This window comes from Thermobia domestica, chromosome 4, assembly GCF_964235325.1.
Source record: "Thermobia domestica chromosome 4, izTheDome1.hap1.1, whole genome shotgun sequence".
Classification (NCBI taxonomy): domain Eukaryota; kingdom Metazoa; phylum Arthropoda; class Insecta; order Zygentoma; family Lepismatidae; genus Thermobia; species Thermobia domestica.
This window is the reverse complement of record NC_137457.1, coordinates 17,404,716-17,424,364: the sequence shown is the minus strand read 5'-3', so window position 1 is coordinate 17,424,364 and position 19,649 is coordinate 17,404,716. Positions and strand designations below refer to the sequence as shown.

The 19,649-nt window shown below is 29.7% G+C and overlaps 2 protein-coding genes across 2 annotated transcripts; one reads left to right on the top strand and one right to left on the bottom strand.

Annotated features, from left to right (window-relative positions):
- Nucleotides 1-1,603: 1,603 nt before the first annotated feature.
- On the bottom strand, nt 1,604-6,107 carry LOC145683643 (uncharacterized). Its single transcript, XM_081754984.1, has 2 exons — nt 5,069-6,107; nt 1,604-1,737 (listed from the first exon to the last, which is right to left on the bottom strand). The coding sequence occupies exons 1-2, from the start codon at nt 6,105-6,107 to the stop codon at nt 1,604-1,606; spliced, it is 1,173 nt and encodes a 390-aa protein (XP_081611110.1).
- A 659-nt stretch (nt 6,108-6,766) lies between these two features.
- Nucleotides 6,767-15,054, top strand: LOC145683642 (uncharacterized). The gene is made up of 3 exons (XM_081754982.1): nt 6,767-6,792; nt 11,238-12,312; nt 15,034-15,054. The coding sequence occupies exons 1-3, from the start codon at nt 6,767-6,769 to the stop codon at nt 15,052-15,054; spliced, it is 1,122 nt and encodes a 373-aa protein (XP_081611108.1).
- Nucleotides 15,055-19,649: the final 4,595 nt, after the last annotated feature.

The window sequence follows — 19,649 nt, the reverse complement described above, 5'->3', positions numbered from 1 at the left end:
CGCACACTTGTTCGGTAAACTAACTGAGTATGACAACCAAACCGAGTGAAAAGAAATAATAATTAATATACTTATTACAAATACATACTTCATGATTTTATTAAAAGTTCGACCTTCCTCACTTCATATACAGAACGTATTCTCAATTCACTATGCTAAATTAGTATAGTTGCACAAGAGTAGAAGTTGCTTTCCAATTAACCAACAAATAATGAAATTTACTGAATTTATAGATTTGTACAGAATACAAGAAAATATTGAAATGCCAGATGAAAATTATGGTGTAGAAATAAACTTTACTACCTTTATAAATAAGAATTCGGAACGCTTTTGTAGTGATGAATGTTTATGGGATAACTACAACAAATATTATACACAAATTGAAAAGAAAACTGAAAGAATATGGATGATAGACAATGTTGAGTTTTTAGACTTGTTAGACACCAATCAGTATAATTACTGGTGTAATCGTTGTGGAGAACAACTTTTCAAGTTCACGTGCATTCCATTAATTACATGCAATAAACATTCTTTTGTTGACAAACAACTTAATAAAGATCTTGATTCAAAAAGAAAAGAATTTAGTGTATCAGAATTTACTGATCTTTTGAGCACAAATTATGCAGATGATATATTTTGGGAACCCTCGTTTTGTTATATAGAATGAGCCAATTCTTCATCTATTTCCTGTACTTGGTTATTATTAATATTTTGTAATGATTTGAAAAATGAAGAAATTCTATTTATACTCTGTAATTGTTCTTCAAAATGAATATTGTCCAACTTAATATATCTCAAAGTACTTTTCAAGTTTCGATGACCCAAACATACTTTTGCTAAGTTTAATTTATTCTCTTGAGTTAGCTTTGACGCCATATAGTAGCGAAAAAAATGCATACCAAAACCCAAAGGTGGAGTCTCCTTTATGACTTGATAATAAATTTCCTTAAAATGGAAATGTAACGTTGAAGATTTAATATCAAAAATTAAAGAATCATGCATAAGTCTACTATATTCACACGCGTCTTTGTGTTTTTCATATAAGTAAGAAATAAAATCAACAAATACATCATAATATACTACCTCCCATTCTTTTGTAAATTTTCTTTTCAGTGGAATTCTCGGCCTTAATTCAGTTAACATTACAAGATGTGAAGCACGTAATCGTATTACCTCACTTATTCTCAAACCTGTATAATATGCAAACAATATCGGATCCACTCGAGGATCTAAATGTTTATGTTTCAAACAATAGTTTATAATTGTTTCAATATGTTTAAAATTGGGTATGCGCTGTTGTACTTTGCTATTGTTATCAAATACCAAAAGATTTGGTGCAATTACCGTTCCTGGAAATAGTGTTGGTTTTAAAAGTTTGTAATATTTCTGTATAGTTGCACCTCGAATTCGTTGTGTAAACATTATTTGTAGAAACTTTTTGGCTCGTTCATTAATATCTGTAATTTTCGATAATTCAGCATTATATATTAGTGATTGAACTTTTCCTGGAATTTTGTTCTTTATTATTGGAGTTTTCAATGATTTTAAAACTTTACGATATTTTTTGGCATCAAGTAACTCTACACCACGTTTACGTTCCATTCTAACCTATAAACAATAACGGTATTCCTGACTCGCTATACTTTTGATCAGATTCATAAAAGAATTCCAAACCGTTAAGGTGGCGATTATATTTATTTTTAGGAATTATTGGAAATGGGCGATATTGCCTATAGTCTATGAGATGATGATAAATTTTTTTATATAGCATAAATTCCATTTTTATATTAGTTAAAACTAACATTTGTATAAGAATTTTTAGTGAGTCTATTGCACTAACATTTTCGTTAGCTATAAAAATAGTATTTTTTATTGTATCTTTTTGAAAATCTAAACATGCAAATGAAATAAAATGATGAGGCTCTTCAATCTCATTGTGATTTGCATATATTAATAAAGAATTTAATGGATGTTGTATTATTTTAGAAATAAAACACTCTTTATTTGGTATAGTATATATAATTGCATTATCCTTTATGTTATTTGGGTAATGCGGATTAATATAAATATAATTATTAGTATTATTAATAATATTAATAGCAATATCCTCTTCATGTCCTACCTTAAACCATTTGGAAAATATTTTTTTATCATAATCATTAAAACAAATTACAGTATAGTTTTTAAAATAGTTGGGGAGATTTCGAATATTGCATAGAGTGAAACAATTAAATATATCTGTAAAAATTTTTTCTTTTTTTATAATATTTTCATATAACTCAACATATTCATCAGCCATACCAAGTTAAGTATGTGTTTCTTATAAATGTTCGCTTCAAATATGGCAATATAGTTGTTAGATTGCAAATAAAAAATTCCCTATTTAGAAATGAATCTGATGAAAATGTTAGAAATAAAAGTGCAAAGAAAGTAGCTAAAATAACCAAAGAAAACATATGTTAAAATTATTAATATTAATTTCTGGATTTGCTGCGACGACGTTTACTGCTGCTACGCTTTCTTTTTTGACTCCGTTTCCTATTATTATTTTTATTATTATTATTGTCTCCACTTCTCTTTCTTTTTGTTGAAATACCACTTTTCTTTCTTCTTTTATTATTTTCATTACTTGATCGTTTTTTTGAAGGCATTTTAGTTTTTTTCCACCACACAATATACCATGTACTCTATTATATACTTAACAACATTTCTTACATATATTGTATTCATTAAAACAAATTTACATTCTTTAGATATAAGAAAAGTAACGTTATTTTCTATTTGCTATTTTTTTCATATGTTTGAAGGAACTCTTTCATGTTTTATAACAATTTAATATAGAAAATTAAATAAGTATAACCTAAATTGAATTGAGGTATTTTTTTTATTTGTTACTAGGATTTTCATTCTCATAGAAATGCGTGTTTCGTATAAATACATTTGCTTCCATCTTCATATAACCATCTGAATTTTCGTTTATGTTATGTGTAGATAAATTACTCTTCGTTGACATTTTTACTACCTTTGTGTCATTCCCTGAATTCTTCATATATAATAGTTTATTTATTGGTTTACAACTTCTCTTCTTTAAACATTGAATCAATATATAAAAAGTTGCTAATGATATTAGAAAAATTCCCGAAAAAAACATAAAATCACTAACAGATGGGGTAATTATTGGACACTTAAAAGTGAAATGTCTTGTAGGTTTACTACAATTAACATTACGTTGCAATACATTACTATGCTTATATTGGTAAAACCATTTTCTGAATAATTTACAATCTACATTATACTCATATTGAGCAAAAGTGATATTGACGGCTTTCAAATAACCTAGAGAATTTAAAGCTACTATAATGTCGGTAGGCGAGTAGATAAAGTTGTTTTCCAAATTAACTTCGATCAATTCGGGAAGTTTTGCAAACGTTCTATTATATAAATTATGAATACCACAATTATCCAAAATTAATTTTTTTACAGTCTTACTCTCAAATAACGGATCATTGGAGTAAATTTCTAGTTGATTGTAACTCAAATTTATTTCTTCCAATTGGATGTTGTTCTCAAAGGTTACCTCGTTTATACGCTGGATATTGTTCCAAGATAAATCCAATACTTTCAGTTGAGTTAACGTTATGAAAACATCACGATTTATGTAATTAATTGATGCATTATTTAATATTAAATGTTGCAATTTGATAAAATCGTAAAAATAGTCTTTGTAAATTTCGCCAATAATAATATGTGAAAATTTTAAAGTCACTACAATTGCTGGAACATTTGGTATTTCATGCACTTCTTCTGCATCGAATACACAACTATAAAAGCTTTTGTTTTCATAATATTCACAATGAATACCATCTGGACATTTCCGGTTTTGTAATAAACTATGACACCATAGAAACACAGAAAAGAAAACTAACACAAGAAAATTCTTCATAACGGTAGTATTGGTTTTTAACTAATCCTTCCAGCAGCTACTTGCATATTCATTTTATACATTTAAACCCACAAATTTTACATGTTTGTATTTGCGATATAATTTCATCACCACATCGAATTTGGACATAAGAAGTCTCTTCATATTTATGCTGACAAGTAAATTCTCTATTCTCGTATAAACTGCGATCCCGTTGCAATGGAGGTAAAACATTTAATGAATTTTCCTCATCTTTCTTATCTAACAAACCTAATGGTGTTGCCAAACCAAAAGGACCATTTGTAGTTTGAACGAAAAACCTTACGTCCTCAAATAGTGGCAACCGTTGTACCCATTCGGTAGACTTTCTAATGCAATTCAATTTTTCCAAGTGTCCTAAATTCTCCCATTTACTCATTGATTTGACCACAACTTATACAGAAACTGTGCATACTCTTTTAAATTTAATCTGTTCTTGGTACTTCTTGCATCTGCAATGTATTTCGGATAGTGACAGAGTGTAAAATAATGTACATAAAATAAACTAATAATAAAGAAAATGATTGCAAAAACTAATATTAAGAGGACCATAGCGCTAAAGTATATAAAACAAGAAATCATTATGACATCAAACACATGTAAAAATAATGCTATGAAAAATATTTATTTCTTTTGTAATTCAAAAATTATAAAATCGTCATTAGGATTAAATTCTTTTTCTATATACCACCTAGTCGATGTTGACTTTGAATTATTAAATTTATATGGATTATGTATACGATACGACCAGCTTAATAATCGATTTTATTTATGCAACGGAAATGGACCCTTAACGGGATCACACGCAATTGTGGAATCAGGGAACGTGCCAGTTTATTGCTTTGCTGATAGTGACTATTTTGATATTGTTATAGAACCCAAGAGAAAAGATAATCGTTGTTATTCACTATGCAATTCACGTAAAAGAAGGAAAACTATGCCGAAGTAATTGGTTACACACCCACTTTACCGAATGATAGTTATAGAACATTACGCTTGCTGAAGTTTGGTTATGGAAATTTGTAAATAGAATCAAATCTGCAATTGAGATAATTTCTTTGTGATAAGTGAGTGAATGTAGAGCATAAAGTAAATTAAATTGCCTACTTCCTTCTTGTTGCATTTGAATACTATTGGTAATATATTTATTAAATCCATCAGTACATGACATTTGAAATTTAGTACGGTTCACATCTTCGAATAAATTCTTAATAAAAAGTTCCATATGTTTTGTTGTACCTTTGGCCCCGGATTCTACAATTTCTGACAAAATTTGACTTCCCGAAAGAATACTAGTAATAGAAATTTCAGAAAAGAGTGGATGTGTTTGTGTTAAATGACACACTAACTCAATAAATTCATCAACTTCATCGTGCAAAATTGAGCATCCTAAATTCATTATAGTTCTACATTTTTCTAATGGCGTTCCTTCTATGGACGCCCATAGGTTACTTACGTTCTCTAAATACTCATTGGTATGAAAAACTAGTAATTTATGAAATTGCGAAAAACTATATCTTGGTTCGTACACTACAGAATGGCGTCGGCCAAACGACCAACACAAACTTTTTAGTTCTGTTATGGCAGATATTAATTCAAATGATGGTTCTTGTGCTTCTGTCTGTAAATAATATATTGTTAAATCATCACCATCTTGATCTGCATGTAGACCATTAATAATCCATGGATTGATATGAATTGTTGAATCATTTTCACTCTCATAAGCTAATAGTTCGCAAACATAAATGCAGGTACTGTTAATACTGGGAGCTCTATTTATAACAACCAAAGGTGTAGCTAGATTTAAATTTTCATATATGTATTTTGGAATGGCTACATATTGCGGACCCAAACTACAGTCAATAGTTAATGTTAATCGTAATCCACAACTTTGATATGCGAGAACTTTATTTCGTATGATTGATCTTTTCCCTGCTCGTAAAGTTTTGATAGCACCTCCTTTAAACGCATGTTTCGTAAATTGTGAATAAAATCTAAACTCAATTGATTTATTATTTGTTTGCATACATCGTTTAATTAAAGCTCGAAAGTAGTTAAAGTTTTTGGGTGTCCACATACATGGTGGAGGGAGTGGAAAGAGAAAGAATGTGGTTTGCAAACAGAAAGCATAATTAAATTGGTACATAAACACACAGTGATTGCATACATTCGTCTGATTTCCTTGTAATCCATGTTGTTGGCATATTATTAGTGTAGCACAACTTAACTTGCATACAAACAAATAATTATAAAATTCTTCACATTTTATAGTCAATACATTGTTTGTAGTTGCCTCTTTAACTACATAACATAAATTATAAAATAATGGCTCCCCATAGCTACGAAGGGTCTTGATAACCACAGGCTGTTGGTTTTTAAACAATCTTTTGTTTCGTGTGGTCATTTGAATATTTTCACACACATATATATACACTTTACGTGCTTTGTTTTCAGAAACTCCACAGAACACATCCAAGAATGATCTGCTTACAGTATTAAGTTATAGGTAATTAATTAACGAAATTTTCAGGCATGTATGCTGTGATTACTTAAATAAGTTGTTTGCACCAAAAAAAAAAACTATATAAGTTCGTTTACTTTTAATATTCTCATCACTATATTTTAGTTTCCATGTAGCTATTTTTTTTTAAGAAAAAGAAAATCTTGATAAAAGTATATTCGAAGAATGTATACAACATACTTGTAATAGAATTCACTTCTAGAACATATTGAATAAATTCTTACGAACCTTTTGGGCTCCACCAGGGCAAGGGGGGGGGGTGCCTCACACTGAGATTACGAACTATGCCGAACACGTATGACGTCACGAGGTAAGCACAGCTAAGCCAGTGATACCAGTTTGTGGGAAATTTCCCGTAAAATGCGAAATTCTAAGCATTAGCGGGAATGCTGGAATTTTTCTTTAAAGTAGGCTAGAAACGGGAAATGGAGACATTCTCAACTTTTTTAAATACGCTATAGACGAACAAATATTCCATCATATATTGTATCAAATATTTCATCAAAGTGGAATTTGAACATTTATGATACCAAGTTGTATGCAACTTTTGGGTTCGTTACAACATTTGACACAACTGCTCTAAATTAGAACTTGTTCTATTTCTATCCAACATTATATCAAAGAGAACAAACGAAAATCGCTATGCGGTGGCACTAAAATTGAGTATGTGGACACGGAAAGCAATTGACATTATTTTGATGCATACTAGCAGTAATCTGTTTTGTATAACTATAAAATTAAAGAATATTAGGGCTAAGTACCACAGGCGACTTCCCAAAATTGACGTAGATTGAGAATATTCCATGACTTTTTTTTAAAAAAAAAACGTTTTTTCACTTTTCTTGATTTAAAGGATTTGTTAAGATGTTCTGGCATGTTATTACGTTGGCGTACGCTCAGATTATTGCGTACACATTGACAATATGCCTGTATATGATGTGTATGGAACGATCATTTGCTATCTTGTTATATGTAGTTATTTCTTCCCGAAATTAATTCGTAATACCTTAAAAATTGTTTCTCAGGGTACGAATTGCATTCATGAGTGTAGATTCACTTTACGAGGACTTTCATTAAGGGTCTTCACTTCAGCGAAATTAAACTACCGCTAATTTTAGTTTTCCTATAATATCTTCAAAACTAATAAAAATATTCGGAAAGCTAAAATTAGTTAAATATGATATTAAATATGATATGATAAATATGATAAAGTTAAATATGATATTTAACCGATTCAGAGCAGGAGCACAGCATGTGACCCACAACTTAGCATAGGGTTCTGTTCGCAAGAGGCAGAGACATCAATAGCTAAAGGTTGAGAGCCAAAATGAGGGTAGCGAAAAACACTTGATGTTACATAAAATCAAAATAAGTTAGAGTGCGTAATATTTTCGCATTTCTAAATATAAATTAGAAGTTTCCTACACTGAAAAATTCCTCGGGAATTTAATATCCTATAGAACCCTCGTTAATATTTTATACCTACTCTCTCATTTTAACTTTAAAACCTAACATTTGGTAACTGTTTAGTAATGGGTGGGGTAACACTAACGAAGAGAAATAAAGAAGTTGAGGAGGAGCAGTTCGGGTTCAGAAGAGGTAAGGGCACAAAGGATGCAATTGGATTATTAAGGGCGATCGGTGAAAGATTTGTAGAAAAAGGGAAAGAGGTGTATGTTATATTTATTGATCTAGAAAAGGCTTTTGACTCAGTGAATTGGGAATTATTGTTGGGAGTTCTAACGAAGATAGGGTTGGAATGGAAAGACAGAAGACTTATAAGAAACTTATACATGAACCAACAAGTAAGTGTTAGGATTGTGGGAGAACTGACGGAAGAGTTCGACAAGGATGCTGCCTCTCGCCAACGCTATTTAATGTCTATATAGAAGAGAGAGAGTGAAAAAGAGTTTACATGATCATAATGGTATTTCGGTAGGAGGTATAATGATTAGATGGGTAAGATTTGCAGACGATATGGCGCTTCTTGCAGAATCTGAAAAGAAAATTAATAAAATGTTAGAAAAAATGAGAAAGGGCTTTGAAGAATATGGGATGAATATAAATGTTAGAAAGACAAAAGACATGGTGATTGGAACAACGGGGTCTGTGTCAAATATAAAGGTAGGAGGGAAGAAAATAGAACAAGTAGAATATTTTTCGATATCTGTGTAGTATTCTTAGTAATAACATGAAGTGCGAACGTGAAATAAAAGCAAGGATAGGAGTGGCGAAAGAAGCCTTTAGGAGGAAGAAAAGTCTGTTTTTGTGGGACCTTGAAGAAATAGTTGACTCATAAAATGCTTCGTGTGGAGTATTGTACTGTATGGGGCAGAAACGTGGACATTACGTAAAGGTGATGAAAATCGACTGGAAGCCTTCGAAATGTGGGTGTGGAGAAGAATGGAAAGAATTAGTTGGGACGAGCGCAAAACGAATGAGAGAGTGTTAGAAATGGTGGGTGAGAAAAGAACGCTTTTAGATATTATTAGGAAGAGCAAGAGAAACTGGTTGGGACATTGCCTAAGAAGAGATTGTATCATGAGGGACGTCCTAGAGGGTATGGTGTCGGGAAAGAGAGGGAGGGTGCGAAGGAGACTACAATTAATGGATGATATAAAAACAGAAAGATCATACGCGAAGACGAAGAAGTTAGCGGAGGACCGTGGAGCATGGAAGCTTCTCAGCTGCGGCAAGTGACCCGCCAATAAAAGTAGAATACCTATGATGATGATGATGATGATGATGATATGATAGTTTTCAAAAATTAGAGGGGGGTATGCGCCGTTTACCTGCGTATAGGTGTTTATTATATTGTTACGTGTATTGTTATAATTGGGTTGAAGAAAGTGATTGTAAAAGAAAACTAGTACATTTTTATATTTTTTATTAGCATTTAGAAAAAAAAGTATTATAAAAGAAAATGAGTTTTATGGGTTAGTTATTTCGCATTTTTATTATTTGCGTTGTCGATATAACAAAAAGAAACAAGAATTTATCCCGTCAAAATGTAGAACATTAGAGTGCGGTGAATTATTAGTCTTGTTTTGTTTGTGGATCAAAATTGCACTAGCTATATTTACTTGAGTTACTGTGACGATGGTATGCGCAAATTATTTTTAGTAGAATATGTTACCGGTCAATATAATATCAAAGGATTAATTTGGTAATGTGTGTTTTGGTATAGAAAATCCTTTCAGTATTATATAGGTTTATCGACGGATAATTGGAATTTGTCACTAAAGCTAATTTATCCTAGTTTATTTATCACAATATTTATTGTTATCAATTTGTGACCAATTCTTCTCAAGGTGTTTAAAATGAGTTATAAACTATATAAAATAGTTAATACGTCTATTTACCAATATGGTAGTAGTGTTTGTTTTGCTGTTATTTTTTTTAAGAATTTTAACTTCGTAAATATAATTGGAAACGATAATTTTTTGGTATTTATAGTACTACTATTGTTAGTATTCATAGTTATTATCAATGTTTGTAAATTGTCATAAACCCATTCCATATAATCCTTACTTAATTGACAAGTATTGATAAAAATATGATAATCCATGTTAAAATTTTGTGCACAGTTGTCAATTAAGCAACTACAATAAACGTACTCAACCATAAATCGTTTATTTAACTCTTTAAATATAAAACCAAATCCTTTGTTTTGATCTTCTTTCTCTTCATCTTCATTAGGTTTAGCAATAATTAAATCAAATTTCAAAAAATTGTGCATTTTTAATGCGTATTCAACATGTTCCAAATTACCATGCGACCATAAAACCTTATAGTCAAATAGCTGACAAATGTGGGAAAATATTGTTTTTAATCTTTTTATCATTAAATTATATTCGCTGTTAATAATAGTATCATCTAAGTCCCAAACAACTACAGATTTTGAGGAAATAGCATGATTTTGAAATGCTTTTATTTTTTGTATTAAACTCTCATAAACATCATTGCAATTCTTCTCCAGAGTATTAATAAAAATTATTTCATAATCTATACATGCATGCTTCTTCTTTTCATTTTGGTAGCTGTGAATGATATTTTCTGATTCATTTTTGGGTCCAATAAATATACAAATACTATATCTGGAATTTAAATATTCCATACATTCTATGGTATATATATTTAATCCTTCTAACAACTTGGATCGGAAAAGAAAGTAACAGCAATTATTATTGATAATTTTAATTTTTTCATAAATATTGGATATTTGAATTAGAAACTTTTCGTAGCTTTTTATTTTTCTTTTATTTTTTATTTTCGAGTCAATTATTGTTATAAAAGCCGTACTCATTGTATTATTGTTTGAAAATATGTAGTCTCCAAGTTTATATTAGTTTATAAACCATTTATCACACACTGTATCGTCAAGAGTAAGTCCTGTGCTTGTATCTTCATATTTACAATGCTTCAAATGTAAAATAGAATTAAGTTGTTAATTTTAGACAACAACGGGTAACTTACAGGCATATTCAATCATTCAAATTTGTAATATTATTTATAAAAAATCAAAGATTCACGTTTTGAGTCAAACGTTATGCTAATGAGATCTCGGCTTTTTATATTTTTATTTGTAATATCTATAATATGTTTTTTTATATGGAAGTTTAATCTTCTTTTAAAATCTTATAATAATAAAAAAAGTGAAATTATAAAATCAAACGAACTCAAACTTAAGTCATTTTCTTATGACATTCACTTTAGTCCTCCCCCATCTCTGATAAATTTGAATAATCCATATAGTTGTACACCAGCGGATTTGCGTGTGTGTCTCATTAATGATCCCACATCATGTTTCGGTTGCCAGAATTTAGTTGCGAAATGTATTCATTTTGATAGTGACATAGATTTTATCGATATAAACGCTAACAAAATTACAATACCAAAAAATTATATTACAAACGAAGGTTATTGTTTGGTTGTTGATAAACTCTCAAATTTATGTAACCCATTTCATGGTAATTTAACTTTGGTTCAACTTGCAGCAAATTCTGCCGAGAGTGCACTTCTATGTGTTTGCACAAATCCTGGTTATATTGGTAATACTGATATTTTTGGATCGTGTAACACACCCTTCATCTGTGATGGAAATGTTGATGATATCAATCAGCCTTTGCAAAACATATCTTGTGTTTGTCCCTTTGGTTTCACTAGTGTAAAGTTAGAATCAGCAAATGTACCAACATGCCAACCACTTACAGTTAAATTATTCAATTTCTATGATACACAACATTTCAATTTCCAACATCCTATTCAGCACATTACAAACTTCAGTTCGAAAATTAGCATTAATTTTAATGGTGAGTTTTTAGTAAACCCATGTCGTATTTGTGCACTAACCGGAAGACCCGCAAATGGTAGAATGATTATTAAGAATAATGTAGCTCAATGCATTTCACTCGATAATTCTTGTATACCAATTAGGTTGTCAGCAAATGGTCGCATACTAATGGGAGATAAAGGTCCGGATGCTGTATTAAATTTACAATATTTTAGCATAAACGTATATGGCCATATCAACTCACCTATATTTCGAGACATATCAATTGCGTTTCAATATTCGCCAGCAAATGAAAAATTATTTGAATTACTAAATTTAGATATAAATAAAAAATATTCAATTAATATGTTACAACACGAAGTCGTTTTCCCATCCAGTTTTGGCGAGCAAATTTCAATTGAATTTTTAGGTGTTGGAATTTGTAAAGATCGCTGGCCCTATTATTTTTGTTATGCAACTAATACCGGGACTGAAGTAAACCGAGAAATAGTTAAACCTAGTCTTGGAGGTTACATTCCTGTTAAAGTAAAACCAGAAGTAGTTAGGCTTAATTCTGAATCTTACATTTTTTTCAAACTATATAAAGGAAAGCAAATAGAGTCTCATTTCCTTTGGGGAACTGAAAGTTGGGATATTGTGGAATTGAAATTTAATCCAATGGTTAGAGTAAGAGATGACAAGAATAAACCTCGTATAAAAAATACATTGCATGATATATATATATCTCCTCATGTGAGAGAGGAGAATGTTGTTTGTAATCGATTTAAATTTATGTATTTGAGATTTACTGTAAGACCCCCGGATGTAGATAAAAATGAGGTTTTATCATTTACTGGGACGTATGTTAGAACATATAGTGAGTCATCCTACCAACAAATGAAGGCGTTAATAATTGAGAAAACATAGTAATAATTAAAACGGAAAATATAATTCGGTAATATTATTACAATGTTCAGCTAAATCAATAAAAAATTCTAATTTACTGTACTTGTTAAACGTATAATTGTTATCAATTATAATTAGCATAGTACAATGATAGAAATATTTTTGAATAACTTTTTGTAGGGTACAAAATAGTAGTGTATCTTGTAAACGTGCACAAAAAATAGTCTGTTTTTTAACATTTAATTTCAGTACTTTGCTTAATGCATTTGGTTCTTCTAAAAATAACTGTATTTTTTTATGTGTTTTTATATTTATTTTTTCTGCATATGTTAAATAAACATACACCATAATGAACCAATTTAATTAAACTTACTCTCGTGTTGGTATATAATTTCTCCTTTCATAAAAAATTTATTAATTATATATATTGAATATGCGGAGTTCTGCAAATCATCTGAATACAAAATATTGTATAAAATTTAATAGTAAAATTTCGAAGTTCCTAATACCAGCTTTGTAGGCTTTAGTCCGATATCTTTTACTTCAAATAATACCTCAATTTCTCCTCAAGATGTTGGGTAAATGCCGAATTTTTGAATACCTATTCGGAAATTGATTCCATAACTACAGTCACCGAAAACAGTCGAGATAACCATTGTTCTTTTTTTTTAAAAAAAATATAGATAACTGAAAATAAAACCTGAGAATCTAGGCATAAGTCATATGTATCAAATATTTCCGGTGATCATAACATACTCTCTCCGTCTTCTATAAACCGAAAACTTTTGATAACAACCCATATCTAATAGATATTGATGGTGGTACGATTATTATATAAAAGCACAACTTATCCCTGAGAAAATATTTGTCTTTCTTCCCTCTTTAGGCCTACTGTACATGTAGAATTAGTGTATGTAACTTCCGTTTGCATTAGAATCGACTACAATCTTCAGATGAGAATCGTACACATTTCCGAGATCAGATATCCGGATTGCAAGGATCCGGAACTAATCAAATTTGGATTTGGCTGTTTCTAACAACAAAATATTAGATCAGAGAAATAATATATGAAAAGGCGGCAATTTTTCCTCTAGTCTCTATATTTGTAAGTAGTACTGGCGAATATGCTTTAAAAATACTTAGAGTGGCTTAATAAAGACGTCGGACATATACCTACTTACGCATTCTAAGGGTGACCAAACATTCCAAGAGTATGCTTTAGAGAAAAACAATATATTTTAATTACTCTATATTATTTAGTTATGGAATATAGAAACAACAATAACAAAACTCAATTGCAAGACTACAGAAAATACAAAAAGTGATAATACAGATAAAATCTATGTCAAAAAGAACTCTGACACGTGGCAACACTCTCTTCCTTTTCGTATTGAGGCCGTACTGATTTTCCTTGGGTGAAGTTATGTGTTTAACAGTTAAAATGGTAAGGCAACGTGGTCAAACTTCTTGAGAAGTAATAGAACTTATTTTAAAATATTATAAAGAGGGAAAATCAGTTCGAGATATTTGGGAAATAGTAAATAAGTCACATTGCACAGTTCATGATATTATTAGACGTTTTAAATCAACTAAGTCAGCGGAAAATAAACCAAAAACGTGGTAGACCTAGAGTGTTTTCAAAGTCAGACGAACGATAGATTGAACTACATGTTAATAAAAAAACCAAGACAAGAACCTCATAAACTGTAAAGAGAGGTATCAGAATATCTTAATAAAAGTGTGCATCCCGAAACTAATAGATTGGTTTTAAGAAGAAGCTATTTACATGGAAGCGTAACCCGTAAAAAACCGTCCGTTACCTCAAGGGTAATAGAAGACAGAGACTTCAGTTTTGGGACACTATTTTAATCGCAAACGGAAGGGAATTTAATTATATCTGGTTAATATTATATCTGGTGTAAACCTAATGAAGAACTCGGAGAAGGTAATCTACGCTCCATTGTAAAACATGAATTTAAACTGTGTTTTCACTTTTTTTACTTTTTATATTCATGAAATTGAGTTTTGTCATTAATGTTTCTATTTTTCATAAGTAAATAAAATAGAATAATTAAAAATATTACTTTGTTCTATGAAGAATACTCTTGGAATGTTTATTTTCTCTTGAAACGAGCATGGGCATAGGAGGTATGTATTAACATATTGTATAACGCGCTTAAAGGTGGATATGAGATATACAAGGGCTTCAAAGAACAAAATGGAATTGATAAAATATCCTACAGGTGGAGTACATTTTAAAGTAAAAACCATCGTTTGCAAACGAATTAATTGATTTTAAACTTGCAACCAGTAATAAAACGATAAAAAAATAATGTAAATAATTAAGTGTATATTTGTTTTGTTTTTAACTAGGAACAACAACTAGAAGAATAGGTAAATTGTTTTTAAAACTAAATCATAAGAAGCCATTTTGCTGTAAGCTGTAACATCATCATAATGGATTGGAACGAACTTACCAAATACCCAACCATACCAAAATGGAATCATTGGCTGTCATTCGAAACAGAACAAGAAGACGAAAGAGGATATAGTATGCTATTTTGGTTAACTGAAAAATTGGATGGATGCAATATACGTATTGTGAAACAAGGTCAAGAATGTTCTATTACATTTGGTTCGCGCAATTGTTATCCATTTGTGATCAATAACGTGGATAAAGTACTTTTTGATAAATATAATGGTGAGGAAAAGTTAAATCAGAAGCTAACTCAAATATATAAATTCTGGCAATTGAATGCGAAAGATGTGTTAGTACTGTATGGTGAATTGATTGGACCAAATATACAAAAACGTATTCCATATAACCAAAATTTCTTTTTATTTGATTATGCCATTTTTAACAATCAAGGTCAGCGTAAAACTTTAGCCCTAACATACGACCATTTTATAAAGTCTATGGATTGTGTGGGTTTGGATCATGTGCAATTATGGATGGCGCGTTGTAATAGTAAAAAACAATTTTATTTTATTCATAATAATGAACTTGTTACATTTAGTAAATCGTTAATGTTCGAATATCTGACTCAGATTGAAGGTTATGTTGTACGTCCAATGCCACCACAAACTAATTGTTGGAAATATAAAGCTCCAGAATTTTGTCGCGGTGGTGGCATTACTCAAAATAAATTGTGCTATGCAATTGCAGACTTTTTGAATAAAGGAACCCATGCACATTTATTGCCTATGGATCGATCGGCATTTATAACAGCCGAACAATTAATTCAAATTTGTCAAGAAGCATGCCGAGAGGTATTTATTCTTCACCGTGAATGTTTGTTTGGTGATGATGATGATGATAATACGCGGTTAGATAAAACCGTAATTAATCGATTTTTAAATTTATTTGTCGCAAACATTCGAAATGAATATAAACGTGTGGCAGCATATAAGTTGATGGAGATTAAAAAGCAAGTACATGAGATGCTTAACTTAAAGTAATATAAATGTATAAATGTGTTTGTATTGTAGTATAATTAATAACTCAAATAATTTAGTTCCATATTTCATGAAGGTCCTACAGGAAGTTGCTTAAGTTGCTGAAATTTGTAAAATAATTTTACAAATAATACCAATGTACTGTTAATAACTATAAACAAAGGAGTTGGTAAAGATTACCTACCAGAAAGATTCAATAAATGAGTGAATTCAACTTGTTCCATACAAATATAGAAAGTAAGATTGCTATAATTCTTAATTTCGTTAATGTGTAAATTTTTGAATTCGCTTTTAAATTTATAAGTGTTCCGTCCTCAACAAGTTATAAATTCCTATGTGTCATTTCAAAGACACGCACATATTAAAAATTTCAAATAAACTAAATGTTACAATTTATTTTATCGCTTTAATTATAGCATCTGAAATGTTTTTATACAAAAAACAATTTTCTGTTTAGAATGTAGTCCAATGTTTGAAGAAAAACTTGACATAATGAATACTGGTAGAATAACAAATGAAGGTTCAGTTTTACGTTCACATTATTTCATTTTAAAAAAACCTTATTCTCCAAATTGTGTGCCATTGAAAGTGAAGAATATCGTTATATATATACATAAAGAATATCGAGGATTTGCATATAACGCATTTCATCATAATGTTTTTGTCTCTTTAATAAAAATTATTATGTTTCAATTTTTCAACTTTGTTTATATGAATTTAAATGAAATTACTACGACGTTTAATGTTAAGAACTTTTGCGCATATACAACTACTCTAGTTGTCACCAATAAAACAAACAATGATGAACAAAGTTTTCAAATTCATAATTTATTTCACATATCACCAGCGCAATATGTTAGTATTAATTCAATAAAACAACACACAACAGACAAAATTTTCACGACAGAAAATATTACACATGAACAATTTTACGTATATCAACTACCAAAAATTAATAAAGTAAAAATAGAAGATATAAAGTGTTTGAATTTTATTGACTTTTGTAAGTTTGTTAATAAAACACTTGGCTCAGCATTTTGTAGTAAACTTTTTTTGGAACCAATTCTGTGTGTGTATTACAAGACTGCAATAGCATACGAAATGTTGACGTTAACAAAAGATGTTCGTACATTTCAGTTTAATATTTGTCCTACTTTGTATGATTATTTTTCTGTGCAATCGTTAGTAAATTATATAAAACATTTTCAAAAACTTGATAAAATTTATAAAATACCCCGAAAATATTAACTAATACAAATTAAGGTATAACATAATGACTACCACACAGCCAAACGTTAATGAAAATTACTCCGCAACAAATGGCAAAGAGGCTATAGATATGTATGAATCAACACTTAATGCTTTGCAGAATAAACATGAACATATAAAAAGTGATGTTAAATCTTATAATTTACTGTATCCGACATTAATTGTATTCCCGTTGGTTGTGTTAATAATTATTGTAATAACTTCAAAAATGGATTTAGTTTTTAAAATTATTTCATCAATTTTAGTCCTTTTTGTGATGTGCATGTATTATATTAGTTATCAGAAAGTCAATTTAATGAATTATATAAAATTATTATTAGGAAAAGAAAATATTGGTAGACCAAAGGATTAGCTAATATTTACCAACAATTTGTTGTTCTATGTAGTGTATAATATATGTAAAAATATGAGAAGCTATAAAGGTATTTGGAAAAAGTGTGCGAATAAGTTTGTATAACAATGGTTTCATTTCTTCCAAATTTCTAAATGTCTTTGGCCATGTGGTTTTAATAATTTTCTTAACTTGTTTTCGAGTACTTTTTGTTGTACAATTTATCCATTGTTTATGGTTGTTTAATTTTTTTAATAAACATTTTGTATATATTATCTGAGAAGATTCCATTACTCTTTTGCCTCTTTGCTTTCAATGATTTCTTCTTCTTCTTCTTCGTCTTCTTCAGTATCACTAAATTCACTATCTTCCTTTGACGTGTTCTTGTTGGTCTTCGGATTAGTTATGGCAGTTTTAAAAGTATTGGTAATAAACTTAGAATAATCAAAATCGACCAATAAACTCCATATAAAAACAGTTAGTATAACAACTAGAATGATTACAGCAAATTTAGGAAAACAGTAAATAAAAACCAAACTAAGTAAAAAACCGGCAAAAATATTCTTTTTTAGATCCATTACAGTTAACGCACACATCGTTATTTTATCTATTTTATTCGCATTAACATAAAGCGGTACTTAATAAGCTAAATAAAAATTTACTATAATATAGTTTGCATATTATTTAAAAATGTTTAATAATTGTGAAAATTTAAAAGATCTAGTAGTATTGCTAATTTTTGTTTTCTGTAACCCATTATTATCATTGGTCTTTAATTTATGAGAAATCGGTGGTTCTGGTGGGAGCGTATTATGATGATATTTTATGTTCTCTTTTATTTTTTTAATAATTAAATCTTGTATTGTTTTCTTTACTAAATTTTCATTAATTTCATAACTGCCAGCTCTGTTTACTACTATCCATCCACATATGTATGCTAGGGTACCATAAACCATGTTTTGCACTTTAGTATAATTTTCAATAGAATACCGATATAAATCACTTCCTTTATTTCTATTGAACATTCTTTCTCGATTAGCTAACACATCATTATCAACAAATACAATTATAGGCTGTCTGGTCATAGAATAGAGCATTACTGGTGTGAATAAAGCCAATTTATCGATAAAACGTTCTACAACATTTTCTGTATGATCCATTAAGTCTAAAATTATTCGCCAAATTAAATTGTTATAAAAACATCGATCAAACACAGAAGTATAATAGATTCGTGCACATTGTTCAGAAACAATTTGATACTCCAAGGCTAAGATTTGATTTTCATCTTTCCCTGCAAACCCTCCCAAATTTGATGTTTTCAGTACTTTAGCATTTATGTCAATTTCTTCATTAATTCTATTAATACACTCCGCCAGTATTGTACTCTTTCCAGTGCATGCCGTTCCATTTATCATTGGAGAACATGGCTCCGATAATAGAAATTGTTTTTGGTAACTTTCAAGAAATATTGTTTCATATGTTCTCAGTACTTCATTCATGGACATTCGAAAATAATTTTCTGCAACAGTGTATAAGGTTGCCCGGGTATATTGTAACGTATATATGTTTTCTTTTAGAATTGAGTGATCATTTGCTATACAAACAATAGCCGAATTACCACAAGTAGTGTTACTAATACATTTGGTAGATTGCCATAGCTGTTGTGCAAGTTTGGCAAGAATGAAATGATTCCAAGGAATTCGTAATGTGTTATTATGTTTTATTTTTAATACAACATTTTTATAGCTATAATCAGAAGAATGAAATATAGTGTTTATTATTGCGAGTTGTTTATAGGTTATATCATGCAATTTGGGGTGAATTTTGTTCAATTTTAGAAATTCATATGCATCATTAATATTGTGAAATTTGATTTGAAAGTAATTAAATTTCACATGGTAATATAAAAAGGAAATAAATACATTAATATCTA

Bases quoted from the DNA above. Each gene is read 5' to 3' on its own strand.
- LOC145683642 (XM_081754982.1), top strand. From the start codon at position 6,767: ATGCCGAACACGTATGACGTCACGAG. The intron at 6,793-11,237 runs GTAAGCACAGCT...TAATCCATATAG, and splicing joins AACACGTATGACGTCACGAG to TTGTACACCAGCGGATTTGC. The intron at 12,313-15,033 runs GTAGTTAGGCTT...GTTTTTAACTAG, and splicing joins CTGTTAAAGTAAAACCAGAA to GAACAACAACTAGAAGAATA.
- LOC145683643 (XM_081754984.1), bottom strand. From the start codon at position 6,107: ATGTACCAATTTAATTATGCTTTCTGTTTGCAAACCACATTCTTTCTC. The intron at 1,738-5,068 runs GTAGGCAATTTA...ATCATCTCATAG, and splicing joins TCAAATGCAACAAGAAGGAA to ACTATAGGCAATATCGCCCA.